Below are 20,183 nucleotides of genomic sequence, written 5' to 3' on the forward strand. Positions count from 1 at the left end.
TCAATTTTTTAAATGGGCAAAAAATCTGAACAGACATTTTACCAAAGAAGATATGCAGATGACAAGCATAAGAAAAGATGCTTCATATGATATGTCACTAGGGAATTGAAAATTAAGACAATGAGATACCACTGTATACCTATTAGAATGGGTAAATCTCAAAAATCTAAATACAAAATGGTAGTAAGATGCAGAGCAACAGGAACACTTATTCACTGTTAGTGAGGATTCAAAATGGTACAGCCAGTTTAGAATACAGCTTGGCAGTTTCTTGCAAAGCTAACCATAAATGTATCATTTAGTCAAGCAGTCACATACCTAAGTATTTATCCAAATGAGGAGAAAATTTATATCCACACAAAAACCTACACACAGATGTTTATAGCAGAATTATTCATAATCACCCCAAACTAGAAGCAACTAAGATGTCCTGCAATAGGCGAATGGATAAACAAACTGGTATATTCACACAATGAGATATTTTTCAGCAATAAAACACCGTAAGTTATCATGCCATGAATAGACTTGGAGGAGCCATAAATGCATATTGCTAAGTAAAAGAAGCCAGTCTGAACGGTTACGTAGTGTTTGATTCCAATCATATGGCATCTGGAAAACACAAAACTATAGCGACATTAGAAAGATCAGTGGGGCTGGGCACAGTGGCTCACGCCTGTAATCCCAGCACTTTGGGAGGCCAAGGCAGGAGAATTGCTTAAGGCCAGGAGTTCAAGACCAACCTGGACAACATAGACCCCATCTCTTCAAAAAAATTTTTTTTCTAATTAGTTGGGCATGGTGGTGTGGCTTTACTTTCCCCTGCTTGGGAGGCTGAGGCGGGATGATCGAGTGAGCCCAAGAGGTTGAGGCTGCAGTGAGCCATGATCATACCACCATACTCTAGCCTGGGTGACAGAGTGAGACCATGTCTGGGAAGAAAAAAATCGGTAGTGGCCAAGGGTTCATGAGGAAGAGAGGAGGGATGAATAGGTGAAACATGTTGTTGACAGTAAACTATTCTATGTGATACTGTAATAGCAGCTACATGACATGCATTTGGCAAAACCTCTAGAACTAACTATATAATACAGAGTGAACTTTGTTGTAAACTATAGATCTTAGTTAATAATAATGTATCAATTTGGTTCATTAATTGTAACAAATGTACCACACTAATACAACATGTTAATGATAGAGGGAACTATGTGTGTCTGTTGGTGGGGGTGTATATAGTAACTCTCTATACTACTTGCTCTTATTTTAAATAAAAATTTTAGGCTGGGCCCAGTGGTTCACGCCTGTAATCCGAGCACTTTGGGAGGCCGAGGCGGGTGGATCACCTGAGGTCACGAGTTCGAGACCAGCCTGACCAATATGGTGAAACCCCGTCTCTACTAAAAATACAAAAATTGGCCGGGTGTGGTGGTGGGCGCCTGTAATCCCAGCTACTCAGGAGGCTGAGACAGGAGAATTGCTTGAACCTGGAGGCAGAGGTTGCAGTGAGCTGAGATCACGCCACTACACTCCAGCCTGGGTGACAGAGCGAGACTCCATCTGGAAAAAAAAAAAAAAATTAAAGGGGAGATAAACAAATGTGAAAGGTGTTAAAATTGTGCATGTACCAAATGGAAATATTTTACAGTCTGTAACAAAGGAATTATAAAATAATTGAAAGGCAGGAAAAAAAACCTATAGTAAACATCATAATTGAATAGTGGCAGCTTTTTCTCTGAGATGAGAATGAGACAAAGATGTATTTCATTACCAGTTGTATTTATCATTATACTAGAGAAGATCATAGCCACTGTAATAAGCAAAAGAAATAGAAAGTATAATTATTGGAAAGGAGGAAAGTTAGTTCATTATTCACTGGTGAATTGATATTTTATGTGGAAAATCAGAATGAATGAACAAATTTAGAAATATTGTTGGGTACAGGGTCAGTATATGAAAATTAACATTATATACTGGCAGCAATTAAAGAATGACATTTAAAATATTCCTTTTTTTTGAGACAGGGTCTCCTTCTGTTGCCCAGGTTCATAGCTCACTGAAGGCTTGACCTCCCCGGGCTCTGTTAATCCTACCATCTCCACCTCCTGAGTAGCTGGGACTATGGGCATGCATCACCACACCTGGCTAATTACTGTATTTTTTTGTAGCAATGGGGTTTCACCAAGTTGCCCATGCTGGTCTCGAATTCCTGGGCTCGGGTGATCCTCCTCCCTTAGCCTTCCAAAGTGCTGGGATTATAGGCATGAGCCACCACTCGCTGCCAAAAAATATTCCATTTTAATAAGAACGTCAAATAACCAGGAAAAACAATCTAAAGATGAGCAAGGTATCTATCTGGAAAACTACAAAAATTACTGTGAAAAATTAAAGAAATCCTAAATAAATTTTGAAATGGATCATGTTTCTGGATTGGAAGATTTAATATTGTAAAAATCTCAATTATTCCCAAATTTTCTACAAATTCAATGCAATCCCAGTAAAAATTTCAGAAAGTTTTCTTGTAGAAATTGATATGCTGATTCTGAAACTTAATAGGAAATTCCGAGGATCAAGAATAACTAAGATAATCTTGATGAAGAAGAACAAAGTTGAAGGACTTACGTTACCAGACATTGTGACTTATTATTAAAGCTTCATAATTAAAACAGCCTTAGTGGCACAAAGATAGACTAATGGAGCAGAATACAAAGTCCAAAAGTATATCCAATCCCTTACTCCCCTGTGATTATTTATAACCAGGGTGCTATTGCAGTGCTTGCCTTGTAAAGCTGAGGCTATCACATTTGAGATAAGGAAGCACTTTCTAGGAAAGAATGTTTTGAAGGGGACAGAACTCAGTTTGCCACTCATGTCGCTATCTGCGTTTCTATTGACAGTATCCCAGGCTGTGTAATTCAGGGCATTACTTTTACTTGTCGAAACATGAGTCAGGAATTGGCTTTGGTGTCAGTGTGGTAGTTTGGAGTATCGCCACGCCTATTTGTGCAAATTCAACTACTTTCAGTTTAAAAGGTTGGGGAGAGATGGGAAATAATGTAAATACTTTAGGCAATCTATTTTTTCATTCAGTAATCATAAAACTAGGTAGTGAGCATGAGATAAGAAATGTGAATTCCTGTTCCACCTGTTGGTTCCTGTGTGTGTCTCAGCGTGTGAGGTCTTGCTTCACTTGTGAGTGAAGCATGAGTCCAGTTTGTTCCAAACAACATACTCACTAAACGAAAACTACTTCATTTATTATTATCAGTTAAGAAATAGCACTGTCGACCTAAATAAGGAAACTGAGGCAAAATTAATCTAGAGAGTTTATTTGGGGCAAGTTTGAGATTGCAGCTCAGGTAACACTGGGAAGTGATCCCGAGAATAAAGGAGTTGCTCGAGTTGTTTTGTCTTGTTTTGTTTTGTTTTGTTTTTTTGAGATGGAGTCTTGCTCTGTCGCCAGGCTGGAGTGCAGTGGTGCGATCTCGGCTCACTGCAACCTCTGCCTCCTGGGTTCAAGCGATTCTCCTGCCTCAGCCTCCTAAGTAACTGGGACTACAGGTGCACACCACCACGCCCAGCTAATTTTTATATTTTTGGTAGAGATGGGGTTTCACTGTGTTGACCAGGATGATCTCAATCTCTTGACCTTGTGATCCACCCGCCTCAGCCTCCCAAAGTGCTGAGATTACAGGTGTGAGCCACTGTGCCCATCCTGCTCGAGTTTCTAAAGAAAAAAGGATGAATCAGGAGAGGGGCAATTACAAAAGTTGTTTTTGGGAACTCTTACGGGTTTCCAGAAGTAGCATTGATCAGTGATTGATCGTACATTGTTGAACTATAGGGTAGGAGTTAGAGTATCAAGCATATGGTATTGTTAGGTTACTTTATAGCTACTTGTGTCAGTCACTCTAGAGCCCACATAGTGGCTCACATCTCTTAGATTAAAAGTTTCTTTTCTTTCTCAGGATCTAGCCCAATCCTGAGGGAAAAGCAGCTGTGTTAAGCTTTCCAAAGCAGTTTATGTAGTGGTCATGGCTTGTGCTCTTGAACCAGACTATCTGGGTTCAAATCCTAGTTCAGTGTGCCCTGGGCAGGTTACTTAACCTCTGTGCTCAGTGTCCTTATCTGTAAAATGGAGATAGTAATAGCACAACACCTCATAGCAGTGAACTAGCATATAAACCATGGTTGGCACATAGTCGGTGCATAATCAATGTTAACTATTTTTGTTATTACCAGTATTGTTATTACTGAGACGTGATAAAGGTGGTATGCTCTTAAGGTATTTTCAAGGGAAACAGCTAACTCTTTTTTTACCTTTGGCTTATGCTTTTAGAACCCAATCCCTGCATGAAATATGATTCTACTGTACCAGGCTAGTTTCTCTGTTTGGTGTTTGTTTCTGTAGGGAGCTGACAATCAGATGTGGCTAGCTGTGGGATGGTCATATGTCACAGAACACAGCTATTAGGGGCAGGAGAGCCTTTGGGTTGGGCAAGGTAGATGTGTAGATATCCTAAAATACATTGAATATGTATGTTTAAGTACACATATTTTAGCCACCAGCATTTTTCTATGTACAAAGATCCACTGAATCTTTTAAAGTCACTGTAGCCCTTATTATGCTTCTATCCTTTGCTTTTCACCAGAAAATGATTATAGCCTATATTGTAGGATGGCATCTATGCAGTCAGTATCCCATGGTACTGCATGTGGGTGCATTATTGTAGGGTACAACACTTTCATGTTTTATGATTCTACTCTTCTTCCCTGAGTCCGTGGATTTTTATCTCACCACCGATTGTTGCCTTTGAAGAATTTTGAGGAACATTATAGGTGGCTGTTCGCCATCTTACCACTGTCCCCCTTCCACACTCAGAGGCACAGACTCTCATATTTACTTTCCAGGACTCTGAAAACAGAGGCACTACTCTTGTTCCTGACTTCAACCCTGTCCACCTTCTTCTCACAGAAAAGCTGCCCTTTGTTTTTAGCTGTCACTCTGCAGTGCTGAGGCGCACACGGCTGTTTGCTCACATACTATGAGCAGCAGCTCCTCTCCTTGACTGCCAGAATGTCGAGGCTTCACTCAGTCCCCTGCCATGCTGGCAGCTACTGCTTCCTCTAAGGCATTACTGATGCCAACCAAGATTTTGTTTGCTTCTGTCTGCTTTTCTTCCCCCTACCTCTTCCCACCCCATCTTTCCTATGTTCTCTGGCTCCTTGGCTTTTGCTTAGGAAAAACTGATCACTTATAGACTTTGCCAACTAATGAGCTCCATCTTTCTGCCAGGCGAACAAATACTTCAAACCAAATGGGCTTTGTCATCAAGCTTTTTTTGACAATGTTATTTGAGGCTCAGGCATCTGAGCCTGTTCAGTGCATCTACCACCAAAAGAGGGCTTATGCTAGAGAGTTGGTCTTCAAATAGAACCAGTTATGGTCTTTCCTGTGTCCATTACTTAGAACAAGGGAAATATAAGCTTAATGAGTTCTAAGGTAATTTGTATTGTGTGTCCAAAATAGCTTCTGAACATGCAAACACTTAATATTTCACTGTAGTGATGTAAAGTTATAGTGCACTTGTATATTTCAGATTGAGGAATCTTGAAAAAACTTATGTATCCAGGTGGCGGAGTAGAGTTTATCTTTCAAGTTATAATTATCCTGAAATGTTAACACCATCTCGTTTTTGTGTTTTTTTCCTCTCTCTGTAGAATATTTTCCTTCTTGGATATAGTAACTTTGTGCCGATGTGCACAGATTTCCAAGGTAGAGTATTCACCAGATTTTTTAATCAATAAATATCAAGTTTTATTAGAATGAGTTTTAGTTCAAATTACTGAAAATTAAAATTTTATTATCTTTTATACTTAATATAACATAATGGTATAATTTTGCATTTGATGATTAACTTAATATACATCAAAAATAGGAGTTTGGAAATAAAGGTTAATCAAGGCTTTCTTTAATAGTCTCAATAAATGTGTTTCTTTCATCCCAATCCCTCTTCCTTTACCTCCCACCTTCCAGGCTTGGAACATCTTAGCCCTGGATGGAAGCAACTGGCAAAGAATAGATCTTTTTAACTTTCAAACAGATGTAGAGGTAAGTTAGCTTTGGTTTAGACAAAAAACTTTTTAAAAACATGAGTAGCTGTTCCCTCTTTCCTGCCTTTTTATTTTACTGCATTTAGATCTAATATTAAAGTGCTGAGGTAGAACAGAAAGAAGAAAAACTGGAAGGGATTTGCATACATCAAAACAAAACCCTGCTTGCATTTTAAATTGTATCAGTAACAGATTTTTTTCCCTTGTTTATGTTTATAGTCTGAATTTTACTACTCAGCTTTTTAAAGCCACACACCTGCATCATTATCACCTGGTTCAGTGCTTTAACCTTAGGAGACTTAACAAATACTTACTGATCTAGAAAATCCACCGAGAATTCTAATTCAGCATCAAAAGTGGAGAAATGGCAGAAGCAGAAGCCCAAGAGTGAGGCTGGAGATCTAAAGTGTCACCCTAGCTCGGCCACTTAAGTCATATAATCTCTCAGTATTCTGTTTTATTATCTATAAAATAAAGTAATAATTAAGTCTTATACAATTATTATATACAGAGTATATAAGATTCTGATATATTTATCTGTAAATATGTAAATATCTCCATTTAAGTGTGGTAAACCTGATGAAATGAGGAAAGTTTATGTTAAAACAACTTTGATATTCAATACTAAATTTCTAACCAAAAAGAAAGTTTAGGCAGGGAATAAAAAAAGAGCATTGTACTTAGGAATTGTCTGAAGTGCTGGTTTGAGGGTCTTGAGATTCTGAAGTTTATTTTCTACCTAATATAAAACCTAATTGATTTCCAGTTTAGCAAACTTACAGTAGTGGAAATGCATTTTAATTTAGTTACTCACATAGTATGTTTGCTATGTGTTTTTACCAAGTTGTATATATTGGTTTTTTTTTGTTTGTTTTGGATAAGGAAATGAATGTGTTTAACAGTAGGATTGAGCTAAGCAATTTCCTGCTAGCTACTTAACCTGGCTTGACCTAGACAAACTAATGGTCTAGGTCAGTTGTGGAGACTCTTCACCTCCTTCTCTAGGTTACTTACTGCCTGAGAGTCTCTGGTTCTCATCTTAAACCAGTGGAGCACAATACTTACAGTAAGTGGGGCAGAGCAGAAGATTCCCTTTATTAAATAAAGAGGGAAACCTCTTATTTCTGTCATATTGTGGTGCTCTGCTCTTGGAAGGGGGCAGGGACCTCAAGGATTCACGCCCATCCTGGAAAGATAAGCTCTAGTTCCTGGCTTAACACTGAATTAGGTGTTCTTTAGTGCTCTTTTGAGACTTAACAGCAGTGATTACAATAGTACTCCACCTAAACTTGCCAGCATTCCATGCCAGTGAATATAATTGCCCTTCAAACTGATCATACCTAACTCTTTGTTCACTGTGTTTACTTAATGATGATGTGGAGGACATTTAATTTCTAAAAATTGTAGTCATTTCTACTGACCACAAAGTAGAGTTATTGTTTTGAAAAAATTGAGCAAAATACTTTCTCTTTTTCTGTGGTTCTTCATGTCTCCTCAATTTTGATGACTTTTCCAACCATACTTTTTTGGAAAGCACATGAAGAACTTTTTTTTTTTTTTTTTTTTTTTTTTGAGACAGAGTCTCACTCTGTCACCCAGGCTGGAGTGCAGTGGCGTGGTCTCGGTTCACTGCAAGCTCCACCTCCTGGGTTCATGCGATTCTCCTGCCTCAGCCTCCCATGTAGCTGGGACTACAGGCGCCTGCCACCATGTCCGGCTAATTTTTTTTTTTTTGTATTTTTAGTAGAGACGGGGTTTCACCGTGTTAGTCAGGATGGTCTCGATCTCCTGACCTCGTGATCCGCCCGCCTCGGCCTCCCATGAACTTTTAAAGTCAGGCTGGGTGCAGTGGCCCACACCTGAAATCCCAACACTGTGGGAGGCCATGGCGGGCAGATCACTGGAGCCCAGGAGTTCAAGACCAGCTTGGGCAACATAGCAAAACTGCGTCTCTACTAAAAAATGAAAAAACAAAAGTTAGCCAGGCACAATGGCACATTCCTGTAGTCCTGGCTACTCAGGAGGCTGAGGTGGGAGGATCACCTGAGCCCAGGGGGCAGAGGTTGCAATGAGCTCTGATTGTGCCATTGCACTCTAGCCTGGGTGACAGAGTGAGGCCCTGTCTCAAAAAAAAAATTATTTTGATATTAAAAAGTACTACTATTTCAAGTAAATATCACTACCTTGTGCATTATTTGATTACAAGATTTTAGCTGACTGCTGACTTTCAGCTAACTGCCGTATAAACACATCCCAGAAATACTTAAAAGTATATCCACCAAAGGGGAAGCCAGTTTATGGTTTACCAGTTATATAAAGAATTGCATGTGAAAACCTAAAATAGCTGGCACCAGAGTTTCAATCTAGTCATAACACTTAGCTTCTCTTTTGGGCTAGCCCCCTTGGTCCACCCTAGATTATGAACCAGTCTTGGGGTCTGCCATAGTCCTTAAGACCCTTTGGAGGATGCTTGCCCTAGGAAGCATTTTATGGATAGTCTTAAAAATATGCACTTTGGGAAGGAAATGGTAACTTTTGGATATGTTGAGAGAAAAGAGAAGTTGCCAAGGATCAGGATCAACACACTAATAATATTTGTTGTGTGCCTGACACTGTCGTAAGCACCATATTAAAGAAACTGAGGCAAAGAAAAGGCTGAGTAACTTACCCAAGGTCACTCACCTACTAAGAGGAGACTGTAGGTATCTTGAACAGTGGGTTGCATGACTGGCACATGAAGAAAAGGCAGAGTAAAGCATCTAGGTGACAAGTGCACACGGTACCTTCCTTCCTCATCACTCTTTCCTGAATACGTGTAGTTTACCTGAAGTTTGGGTTGGCATTTTCTGTGCCTTTAAAACTTGGACATTTTGTTGTCAGTGTCTTCATGGTTATTGAAGATTGTGCTAGGCCAAAAATGAGAAATAACTAAGTAGTGTGTGAATCTAAAAGTGATAACTCCAGGGGTCTTTAGCCCATTTTAGGGCTTATTTTTCTCTAAAGCCCTTCATTCTAAAAGCATGCGTATAACATATTGTCTAGTAGATAAGACACAGAGTCATTGGCTTGAATCTTGCACTGAAATGGATTTGCATTTTCCCCCTCTTAGTTGGAAACAGTGGAACAGAAAATTGTGTATGTAGTTTTCTATTCCAGTACAAGAACTTTGCCCCAAAAAAGGAGGACTAGAAAGTTTATATAAATGTTACTAACTTGATATTCCCCATCCTGTGTCCATGTGTTCTCATTGTTCAATTCCCTGTATACATATGTAACAAACCTGCACATTGTGTACATGTACCCTAAAACTTAAAGTATAATAATAGTAAAATTTTAAAAAATGTTACTAACTTGAAATGGAGAACAGTATATTAGGTGCTCTATTTGTAGACATTGGTGTAGAGCTGTTTTTTTTTTTCCTGTTTATTAGGTACTTAAATATGTATCTTTGATTTCTAAGTCATAATCTTTTTCCCCCTGGTGACAAAGATTTATTTTACAGTTGTCTGGAATTTTGCTTCAAAAAATATTAATAATTATTAATGCAAGTAGTCTCAAGAAAGTATAAATAAATGCTAGCAGTATCAAAGATTGGATTTTCAACATAATTAAGATGTTAGCTAGGTAACAATATGTATCCTGTAGGGTTTTTTGTTTGTTTGTTTTTATGAGACAGAGTCTTGCTCTGTCACCCAGGCTGGACTGCAGTGGCGTGATCTTGGCTTACTGCAACCTCTGTCTCCCAGGCTCAAGCGGTTCTCCTACCTCAGCCTCCCAAGTAGCTAGGACTACAGGCATGCCCCACCATGCTCTGCTGATTTTTGTATCTTTAGTAGAGAAAGGGTTTCACCATGTTGGCCAGGCTGGTCTCGAACTCCTGACCTCCAGTGAATCACCTTCCTCAGCTTCCCAAAGTGCAGGGATTACAGGCGTGAGCCACTGCATCTGGCCCCTGTGGTTTTGATGTATCCTGGTGAATTCATCATGCTTACAGTTCAGTGCCAAGATTGCTGTTTTATAAAATGAGGATAATATTATTCAAAACCAATCAAATTGTCCCTTTGAACTTTTCCTCCCTTGTGGAGGTAGAGGTTGTAGTTAGTATTTATAACTACCTTCTTCCACAATGCATTTCTGTATTCCTTTGCCTTCAGCAAGCACCTCAGCTGGTGATGGTTCTTTACCTGGTGGAATGACTCAGACCTTTATTCCTGAAGGTCTAGTCATTAATAGTCGTGCTTGGATTGGGTTGTTGTAGTTTGCTACTGACATAAATCACAGGGCATGGTAGTACTACAGGATGCCCTAAGGGATCTTCTGTATTCCACACATACTCTTTCTTACCTCCATTTTGGGAGTGTTCATGAAGTTTTTTGACTATTAAATGAGCCATAATAGGTACAAGAAATTGTTCCTCAAAAAGTGGAAGTAAACCAGGTGCCATGGCATGTTCCTGTAGTCCTAGCTACTCCATAGGCTGAGGCAGGAGGATCACTTGAGCCCAGGAGTTTGAGGCTGCAGTGAGCTATGACCACATCACTATACTCCAATCTGGGCACCAAAGCGAGACCCCCCAACACCAACCCTGTCTCTAAAGAAAAAAAGTGATTTGAAATAGAAAACATTTTTTAAAAAGTGGAGGTGCTTAATCATTGTTCATTGTTCATTTTCTTTTTGCTTCCTCTAATATCTCTGCCAGTACTCAACAAAAGTTCCTTTTTCAAAGCAAATGTGTTTAAGTAGAGGACAGCTAAGGAGGATGAGGAGGAGCTTTTGCAATATATTGTTATACTTTTGAAGTGGTAATGCTTAGCTCAAGTAGGATTTTCTTTTTAAAGCAGCATTGTCTTAGATCTCTGCTCAGTGGCTGGTATTCCCACAGCTAACCTCAAAAAGCCTTTTGGTTGGTGGAATAGCTGTGACCTGGGTAGGGAGGGCCTAACCCCAGGGCTAAGGCTTTCAAAAGGCAGTGTACAGGTTTTGGTTTTTGCATTTGTGTTTGTTTTTGTTTGTTGGTTGGTTTTAGAATACTTAATGCTTTAATTGGACCATTTTTCAGTGCTTGCAGCCCCTGTATGCATTAAGGATAGAACTGAGGTGTTACAGGAATGTTCCAAAATATTTTCTGTTACACTTGGAAAAATATATTCAGTTCCTAGATTTCAGGTTATTTTGCTGTTAGATAAGCAGCGTGAAAAAACAGTATTTTTTCCCCCCGAACTTTCTTGATTAAAGGGTCGAGTGGTGGAAAATATCTCGAAGCGATGCGGTGGGTTCCTGAGGAAGCTCAGCTTGCGAGGCTGCATTGGTGTTGGGGATTCCTCCTTGAAGTAAGTCAAATCCAGTGACTCACTGTCCTGGCAGCTTGTAGCATTTTCATCAGCAAAAATAAACCAAGCCTATTACATGCTCTTCTTCTGTTAAAATTCTTTCTGTGGTAATTTGCATAGAGTAATGAGAGGACCAGGACTTTGGAATAGCAAACCTGGGTTGGAAACCGAGCTGTATTGTTGTTAGGGATGTGACCTTGGGACAAATTATTTCCCCTGGCCGAGTGTCAGTTCTCTCTTCTGCAAAGTCAGGGCAGCTATAGCTCCCACAGGACTGTCATAGGCATAACAAGAAATAACATGTATGAAGTGCCTACCTCTTTTCTATTCCCTTCTTCACTTTGGCATCTTCCTAGTTTTCCTCTCATAATATTAGCTACCTTTATATATAAATTTTACTAATTGATAAAATAACTATTTCAAAAATTTCCTTGGCATAAGCTAGAATTTTGCTTACTCATAATGAGATGTGATTTTTACATTAATTTTATTACAGTTAGCAATATATCCTATCCAACCAAATATTTGCCCATCTCTTACTGGATAGCCATTATTTATTGGGGTTTTTTTGTTGTTGTTGTTGTTTGTTTTTTTTGAGACTGAGTCTCACTCTGTCACTCAGGCTGGAGTGCAATGGCACAATCTCAATTCATTGCAACCTCTGCCTCCCAGGTTCAAGTGATTCTCCTGCCTCAGCCTCCTGAGTAGCTGGGATTACAGGCATGCACCACCATGCCCAGCTAATTTTTGTATTTTTAGTAGAGATGGGATTTCACCATGTTGGCCATGCTGGTCTTGAACTCCTGAGCTCACCCATCTTGAACTCCCAAAGTGCTGGGATTACAGGTGTGAGCCACTGCACCCAGGCTATTGGGAATGTTATCAATGTTAAGGATGTGTACTGGCCAGGCACAGTGGCTCATGCCTGTAATCCCAGCTCTTTGGGAGGCTGAGGTGGAACGAACGATCCCTTGAAGCCAGGAGTTTGAGACCAGTGTGGGCAGCAAAATGAGACTCTTCAACCAAAAAAACAAACAAACAAACAAACAAAAATTTGTGCTTTGAGGATTTCTGGAGACAGAGATGATTAAAGCCTTCATGTCTTTATCCTCATGGCCTCTAGTACTGCTTAAGAGTTTGGCTAAAATTAGGATATACCCCCCATAACCTTGGAATACACTTTGTGTTCTTGCAGACCTAAATATTACCACGATGTACAGCAATCACAGACTTCCAGTAAGAATGTGCAACATACAGTGAATGCAGACAGTAGAATTTATAATACAAACATCTGCTATACCATTGCTAAAAAAAAATTGATTCACAACATCTTTTAAGTATAAAAACACTCACTTTAAATGTTATGGAACAAAATGATTTTCCTTAAATCAAGAAAATTCTTTAAATCATGAATTAGATTGGCTCTTTTAAACATGTTTAAACAACCCTCCATCACTCATATAAAGCCCACTTGAATTGCCATGTATTATTTATTTTATATATTATTGGATCCTATTTGCTACAATTTTGTTAAAAAATTTTGCATTTGTGGTCATGAGGAATATTGTCTTATGATTTTATTTTCTTATAATGCTTTTGTCTGGTTTAGGTATCAAGGTAATACTGGCTTCATGGAGTGAATTGGGAAGTATTTCCTCCTATTCACATTTCTGGGGGTGTGTTCAGTGGCTGACATCTATAACCCCAGTGCTTTGGGAGGCCAAGGTGGGAGAATCACTTGAGCCCAGGATTTTGAGACCAGCCTGAGCAACACAGCAAGACCCCATCTCTAAAAAAAAATTAAGTAGCTGGGTGTGGTGGTGCATACCTGTAGTCCTAGCTATTTGGGAGGCTAAAGTGGGAAGATCACTTGAGCCCAGGAGTTCAAGGCTGCAGTGAGCTGTGATCACACCACCATACTCAAAGCTGGGTGACAGAGTGAGACCCTATCTCTCAAGAATAAAAACAATTTGGCTGGGTGCAGTGGCTCATGCCTGTAATCCCAGCACTTTGGGAGACTGAGGCAGGTGGATCACGAGGTCAGGAGATTGAAACCATCCTGGCTAACACGGTGAAACCCTGTCTCTACTAAAAATACAAAAAATTAGCTGGGTGTGGTGGCAGGCGCCTATAGTCCCAGCTACTCGGGAGGCTGAAGCAGGAGAATGGCCTGAAGTCGGGAGATGGAGCTTGGCAGTGAGCAAGCGACAGAACGAGACTCCGTCTCAAAAATAAATAAATAAATAATGAAATAAAAATAAAAACAATTTTTAAAAATTCTGGGAGTGTTTATGTACAATTTGTATTTTTAAAAAATGTTTTGTAGAATTCACTATTGAAGCCTTCTGCTCCTACATGTTTTTTGGAGGGAAGGTTTTTAATTACAAATTCAGTTTCCTTTTTTTTTTCTTTTTAGATGGAGTTTCACTCTTGTTGCCCAGGCTGGAGTGCAATGGCACAGTCTTGGCTCACTGCAACCTCAAAGGATTCTCCTGCCTCAGCCTCCCAAGTAGCTGAGATTACAGGCACCCACCACCATGCCTGGCTAATTTTGTATTTTCAGTAGAGACGGGGGTTTCACCATGTTGGCCAGGCTAGTCTTGAAGTCCTGACCTCAGGTGATCTGCCTGCCTCGGCCTCCCAAAGTGCTGGGATTATAAGCATGAGCCACCGCACCCGGCCTCAATTTCTTTAATATGTATAGAACTCTTCAGATTATTTCTTCATAAATGAGTTTTGGTAGTCTGTGTCTTTCAAGGAATTTGTCCATTTCACCTAAGTTCCTGGACTTATTAGCATTAAGTTGTTTATAATATCCTCTTATTTTAATATCTGTAAAATCTGCAGTGATATCCCCTCTCATTTCTGAAATTGGTAATTGTTGTCTTTTTTTTTTTTGGTCCTCGTCAGTCTGGCTATTAAGAGGTCTATCAATTTTATTGATATTCTCAAAGAACCAGCTTTTGTTTTCACCCATTTTTCATTGTTTTTCTGTTTTCTACTTCATTTATTTCCACTCTGATCTTTATTATTTCCTTCCTTTTGCTTACTTTGGGCTTCATTTGTTTTTGTTTTTGTTTTTTCTCTAGTTTCTTAAGATGGAAGCTGAAGTCATTGATTTGAGACCTTTTTTTCTAGTATGGGAGTTTAATGACATAAACTAAGTCAATACTTTGGGGAAAATTTATGCCACAAATTCTTAAATGCTATGTTTTCATTTTCATGCAAAATGCATTCTAATTCCCCTTTTGATTTCTTCCATGACCCATGGGTTATTTAGAACAATATTATTTAGTTTCCAAATATTTGGACATTTTCCAGAAGAGCATGTTAATGATTCGTAATTCAATTCAGTTGTGATCACAGAACATAGTTATACCCTGAATCCTTTTAATTTTATTGAGACTTGTTTTGTGGCCAATAATATGGCCAGTCTTGGCAAGTGTCCCATGTGCACTTGAAGAGATGTATATTCTGCTGTTAGATGAAGTGTGCTATAAATGCCAGTAGGACAGGTTGGTTGATAGTGTTGAGCAGATCTTCTATATTCTTACTAATTTTCTGACTACTAATTTATCAACTAATAAGAGAGGAATATTGAAATATCTGCCTATAATTTTGTATTTGTCTATTTCTCCTCACAGTCCTATCAGCTCTTGCTTCAAGTATTTTGAAGCTCTGTTATTATGTATATAAACATTTAGAATTGCTGTGTCTTTTTCATTGCTTGTCCTTCTTTTATTCCTGATAGTTTTCTTTACTATAAAATCTTCTTTGTCTGATATAGTCATTCCAGCTTTCTTTTGACTAGTATTGGCATTATATATGTTTTTCCATCATTTTATTTTAATCTATTTGTATCTATATTTAAAGTTGATTTTTTATAGTTGGGTGTTGCTTTTTTTTTCTTTTTTTTTAGACGGAGTCTTGCTCTGTCGCCCAGGCTGGAGTGCAGTGGAGTGCAGCTCACTGCAGCCTCTGCCTCCTGAGTTCAAGCCATTCTCCTTCTCAGCCTTCCGAGTAGCTGGGACCACAGGCATGTGCCACCACACCCAGCTAATTTTTTATATTTTTAGTAGAGATGGGGTTTCACCATGTTAGCTAGGATGGTCTTGATCTCCTGACCTTGTGATCCGCCTTCCTCGGCCTCCCATAGTGCTGGGATTACAGGCGTGAGCCACCGCACCCAGCTGGGTGTTGCTTTTTATCCAATATGACAATCTTTGCTTTTTAATTTGTGTTAGATCATTTGCATTTAATGTGATTATTATGGTTAGGTTTAAATCTACCCTCTTGCTGTTTGTTTTCTATTTGTCCCATACATTCTTTTTTCTCTTTTCCTCTTTTTCTTTCTTCTTTTAGATTTTTTTTTTTTTTTTGAGACAGGGTCTTGCTCTGTTGCCCAGGCTGCAGTGCAGTGGCACAATCTCGACTCACTGCAGCCTCTGCCTCCTGGGTTCAAGCGATTCTCGTGCCTCAGACTCCCAAGTAGCTGGGACTACAGGCATGGGCCACCTTGCCTGGATAAGTTGTATATTTTTAGTAGAGACAGGTTTTCACCATGTTGCCCAGGCTGGTCTTGAACTCCTGACCTCAAATGATCTGCCCACCTCAGCCTCCCGAAGTGCTGGGATTACAGGCATGAGCCACCATGCCTGGCCGAGATTAAGTGTTTTTTATGATTTCATTTTATATTCTTTTTTAGCTTCATTTCTATAGCTCTTCATATGTTTAGTTGTTGCTTTAGAGTTTATTGACTGCATCTTTGATTTAGTACAGTCTACCCTCATACTGTATTACATAACACTTCCATTTCTCCTCACTCGGTCTTTATGCTATTGTTGTCATACATTTTAATTCTACTTATATAAACTTCATAATAGATTTAGTATCTTTGTTTAACAGCCAATTATTTTTAAGAGATTTATTATTATCATTATTATTATTATTTTAGACAGTCTCACTCTGTCACCCAGGCTGGAGTGCAATACCATGGTCTAGGCTCAGTGCAACGTCTGCCTCCCAGGTTCAAGTGATTCTTGTGCCTCAGCCTCCCAAGTAGCTGAGACTACAGGCATGTACCACCCCGCCCGGCTAATTTTTGTACTTTTAGTAGAGACAGAGTTTTGCCCTGTTGGCCAGGCTGGTCTCAAACTCCTGGCCTCAAGTGATCTGCCTGCCTCAGCCTCCCAAAGTGTTGGGATTACAGGCATGAGCCACAGTGCCCGGCCTATTTTTAAGAGATTTAAATTTAAAAGTTGTATACACCCAAGTAGTTGCTATGTCCAGTCATTCCTTTCTGTAGACACATATTTTTATCTGGTATCATTTTCTTTCTGCATAAAGAAGTTTTTTTACATTTATTTTACTGCAAGTCTGATTAATTCTTCCAGCTCGTCTATGTCTAAAAAAATCTGTTTTTTCCTTCACTTAAAAAAATATTTTTGCTGGGCCAGGTGCAGTGGCTCACGCCTGTGATCCCAGCACTTTGGGAGGCTGAGGCGGGCGGATCATGAGGTCAGGAGATCGAGACCATCCTGGCTAACAACAGTGAAATCCCGTCTCTACTAAAAATACAAAAAATAAAATTAGCCGGGCGTGATGGCGGGCACCTGTAGTCCAAGCGACTTGGGAGGCTGAGGCAGGAGAATGGCGTGAACCCGGGAGGCGGAGCTTGCAGTGAGCCGAGATTGCACCACTGCACTCCAGCCTGGGTGACAGAGCAAGACTCCGTCTCAAAAAAAAAAAAAAAAAAATTGCTGAGTCTAGAATTCTATAGTGACTATTTTTTGTTTTTTGTATTTTAAGGATGGTGCTCCTCTGTTTTCTTGCTTTTTCATTACCAGTGATAAATCTGCTGTCACCCTTATGTTTTATTCTCTGTACATAACATGGCTTTGTTTTCTGGCTGTTTTTAGGGTTTTCCTATCACTGGTTTCTCTCTCTCTCTCTCTCTCTTCCTCTCTCTGGAGTCTCACTCTGTCACCCAGAGTGGAGTGCAGTGGCACCACCTTGGCTCACTGTAACCTCCACCTCCTGAGCTCAAGTGATCCTCCCACCTCAGCCTCCCAAGTGGCTGGGACTACAGGCACACACCACCATGCATGGCTAATCTGTCACTGGTTTTGATCAATTTGGTTATTATATGCCTTGGTGTGTTTTTCTTCATGTTTCTTGCACTTGTGGTTCTTTGAGTTCCTTGGGTCTATGGGTTTATTGTTTTCATAAAGTTTGGGGAAAATTTTGGCAATTATTTCTTCAGTATTTTTTCCTTCTTCCTCTGTCTCTCTTATTTAGTGATTCCAATCGCATGTATATTAGGTTGCTTGAAGTTGTCCTACAGTTCATTCATGCTCTGTTCTTTTTCTGCTTTTGTGTTTCGTTTTTGATAGTTGCTATTGCTATGTCTTCAAGTTCACTAATCTTTTCTTCTGCCATATCTAATCTGTTGTTAATCTCATCCAATAAAGTTTTATATCAGCCATTGTGGTTTTCATATTTTTTTTTTTTTGAGATGGAGTCTCGCTCTGTGGCCCAGGCTAGAGTGTAGTGGTGTGATCATGGGTCACTGCAACCTCCACCTCCCGGGTTCAAGTGATTCTCCTGCCTCAGCCTCCCAAGCAGCTGGAACTACAGGCATGTGCCACCACACCAGCTAATTTTTTTTTTTTTTTTTTTAGTAGAGACAGGGTTTCACCATGTTGGCCAGGCTGATCTTGAACTTCTGACCTCAAGTGATCTGCTTGCCTCGGCTTCCCAAAGTGCTGGGATTATAGGCGTGAGCCACTGCATCTGGCCGGTTTTCATATCTAAAAGTTTAACTTGGATCTCTTTTATTTTTCCATGTGTCTACATAACATGTTTAATTGTTAGCTTCATAGAAATATATTCTAGGCAATAACATTATAACTTTTAATACCTTTGTTGTTTCTGCTATTTGTGTCAGTTTAGAGTAGGTTTTGGTGGATTACCTTTTCTCTTTATTGTGGATATATTTTCTTCCTTCTATGAAAACATGATAATTTTTTGTTCAATGCCAGACATTGTGAATTTTACTTTGTTGGGTGCAGATATTTTTGTATTCCTATAAATACTCAGGTTTTGTTCTGGGATACAGTTGACTTAATTGGGAATAGTTCCTGTTAGGTCTTGTTTTAAAGATTTGTTAGGTTGTACCAAAGCAGTGTTTAGGGCTAATTGTGCGCCACTCCTAAAGGAAGACTCTTCTCAATACTCTACCCAATGCCCCAAGAATTGTGGCATTTTTCACTCTTGGTTGGTAGAAATGAGCACTATTCCTTGCCCTCGGTGAGCTCTGGCTACTGTTTCCTTTAATGCTTTTTGTTCATTCTGATTCCCTGGCCTTGGGCTTTGGGTAATTTCATCACATGCATACATTGATCAGTGTGGTACTGAATTCTTTTTGTTGTTGTTGTTGTTTTGGAGATAGAGTCTCACTATGTTGCCTAGGCTGGTCTCAAACTCTTGGGCTCAAGGGATCCTCCTGCTTTGGTCTCCCAAAGTGCTGGGATTACAGGCATAAGCCACCATGCCTGGCCTGTACTTAATTCTTGAGGGGCACCCTCCACAGATCTCTGGAGTTCTCTTTGTGACGTTCTGTCTACTCCAATGCTTTTGCCAGATAACTCCAGCTGCCTTGGTCTTCCTAGAATTTCAGCCCCATTTCTTCATCTCAGACAGTCCATCAGGCTTGGTTCCCCCTATCTGTACCAGGGCAGGTTGGAAGGAGCAAATCTCAAAGCTGTATTTCAGAATGATGGAGACGACCTGAGCTAGTCCTTTCTGAATATGTTAAGCAGTGAGTGGTGAATAGGGGGTTTTAATGTGCTGCTTCTGGCCTTGGTACCAACCCACAAATCAATGAGGAAGTTTCTCTTCATGACTGAATGTCCTCACCAGTAAAATGAGTGGGTCTTGATACTGATTAACTGCTGTCTTCTATGAATCGCCAGAAATGGTTTCTCTGGAAAGGCTCTAGGGTAAGCAAGTGACAGCATGGCACAGTACTAGAAGATTTGCCCCCTTGGTTCAAATTGATTTTTTTGTAGAGCGGAGGGAGCAGGGAGCTAGGCGGTGATGACTCACCAAGCTGTGGGTAAAGGAGAACTGATTGATAGGTAGTCTAGGACTCTGCTTCTCAAAACGTGGTCCCTAGACTAGCAGCACTGGCATCACCTGGGAGTTTCTTTAAACTGCAGACTGTCGAGCCCCATTCTAGATCTATCATCAGAATCTGCACTGTGACAAGAACCCTAGCTGATTCTTACGCGCTTTAATTAAGTTTGAGGGAGCACTGTTCTAAGCGTGAATGGTTTCATATGCCCTCTAGTGGCTGTCCAGCAACTTGCAGGGAGCTTTAAAATGTTTTCTCATTTTAGGACCTTTGCACAGAACTGCCGAAACATTGAACATTTGAACCTCAATGGATGCACAAAAATCACTGACAGGTAAGTAATGAAGATTAATTGGTGACCAAATAGCCACGGGGAGAGAGAAGGGAGAGAAACGTGGTTGAAAATATCTTTAGTGCGTCTGCTCTTTTTCAGCACGTGTTATAGCCTTAGCAGATTCTGTTCCAAGCTGAAACATCTGGATCTGACCTCCTGTGTGTCTATTACAAACAGCTCCTTGAAGGGGATCAGGTAAGAGTGCCCATTGTTTGTGTCAAGAGAAATACCCAAAGCTATGAACATTCTGGAAACCTTCTTAATGGTCACATTGGAT

At 39.9% G+C, this 20,183-nt stretch overlaps 1 protein-coding gene across 3 annotated transcripts in view; it reads left to right on the plus strand.

The window, feature by feature from the left end:
* Positions 1-20,183, plus strand: part of FBXL2 (F-box and leucine rich repeat protein 2) — a 130,673-nt gene that overhangs the window by 75,433 nt on the left and 35,057 nt on the right. For 2 of the 3 annotated variants that reach the window (XM_004033815.4, XM_055383688.2), the window contains exons 3-7: positions 5,716-5,770; positions 6,032-6,106; positions 11,344-11,438; positions 19,838-19,906; positions 20,006-20,101. In XM_004033815.4, the coding sequence (XP_004033863.1) occupies positions 5,716-5,770; positions 6,032-6,106; positions 11,344-11,438; positions 19,838-19,906; positions 20,006-20,101 (390 nt within the window). Of the gene's footprint in view, positions 1-5,715; positions 5,771-6,031; positions 6,107-11,343; positions 11,439-19,837; positions 19,907-19,986; positions 20,102-20,183 lie in introns of those variants that run through there. The other variant, XM_031009230.3, reaches the window with a different exon arrangement.

Source organism: Gorilla gorilla, chromosome 2, assembly GCF_029281585.2.
Source record: "Gorilla gorilla gorilla isolate KB3781 chromosome 2, NHGRI_mGorGor1-v2.1_pri, whole genome shotgun sequence".
Taxonomy (NCBI): domain Eukaryota; kingdom Metazoa; phylum Chordata; class Mammalia; order Primates; family Hominidae; genus Gorilla; species Gorilla gorilla.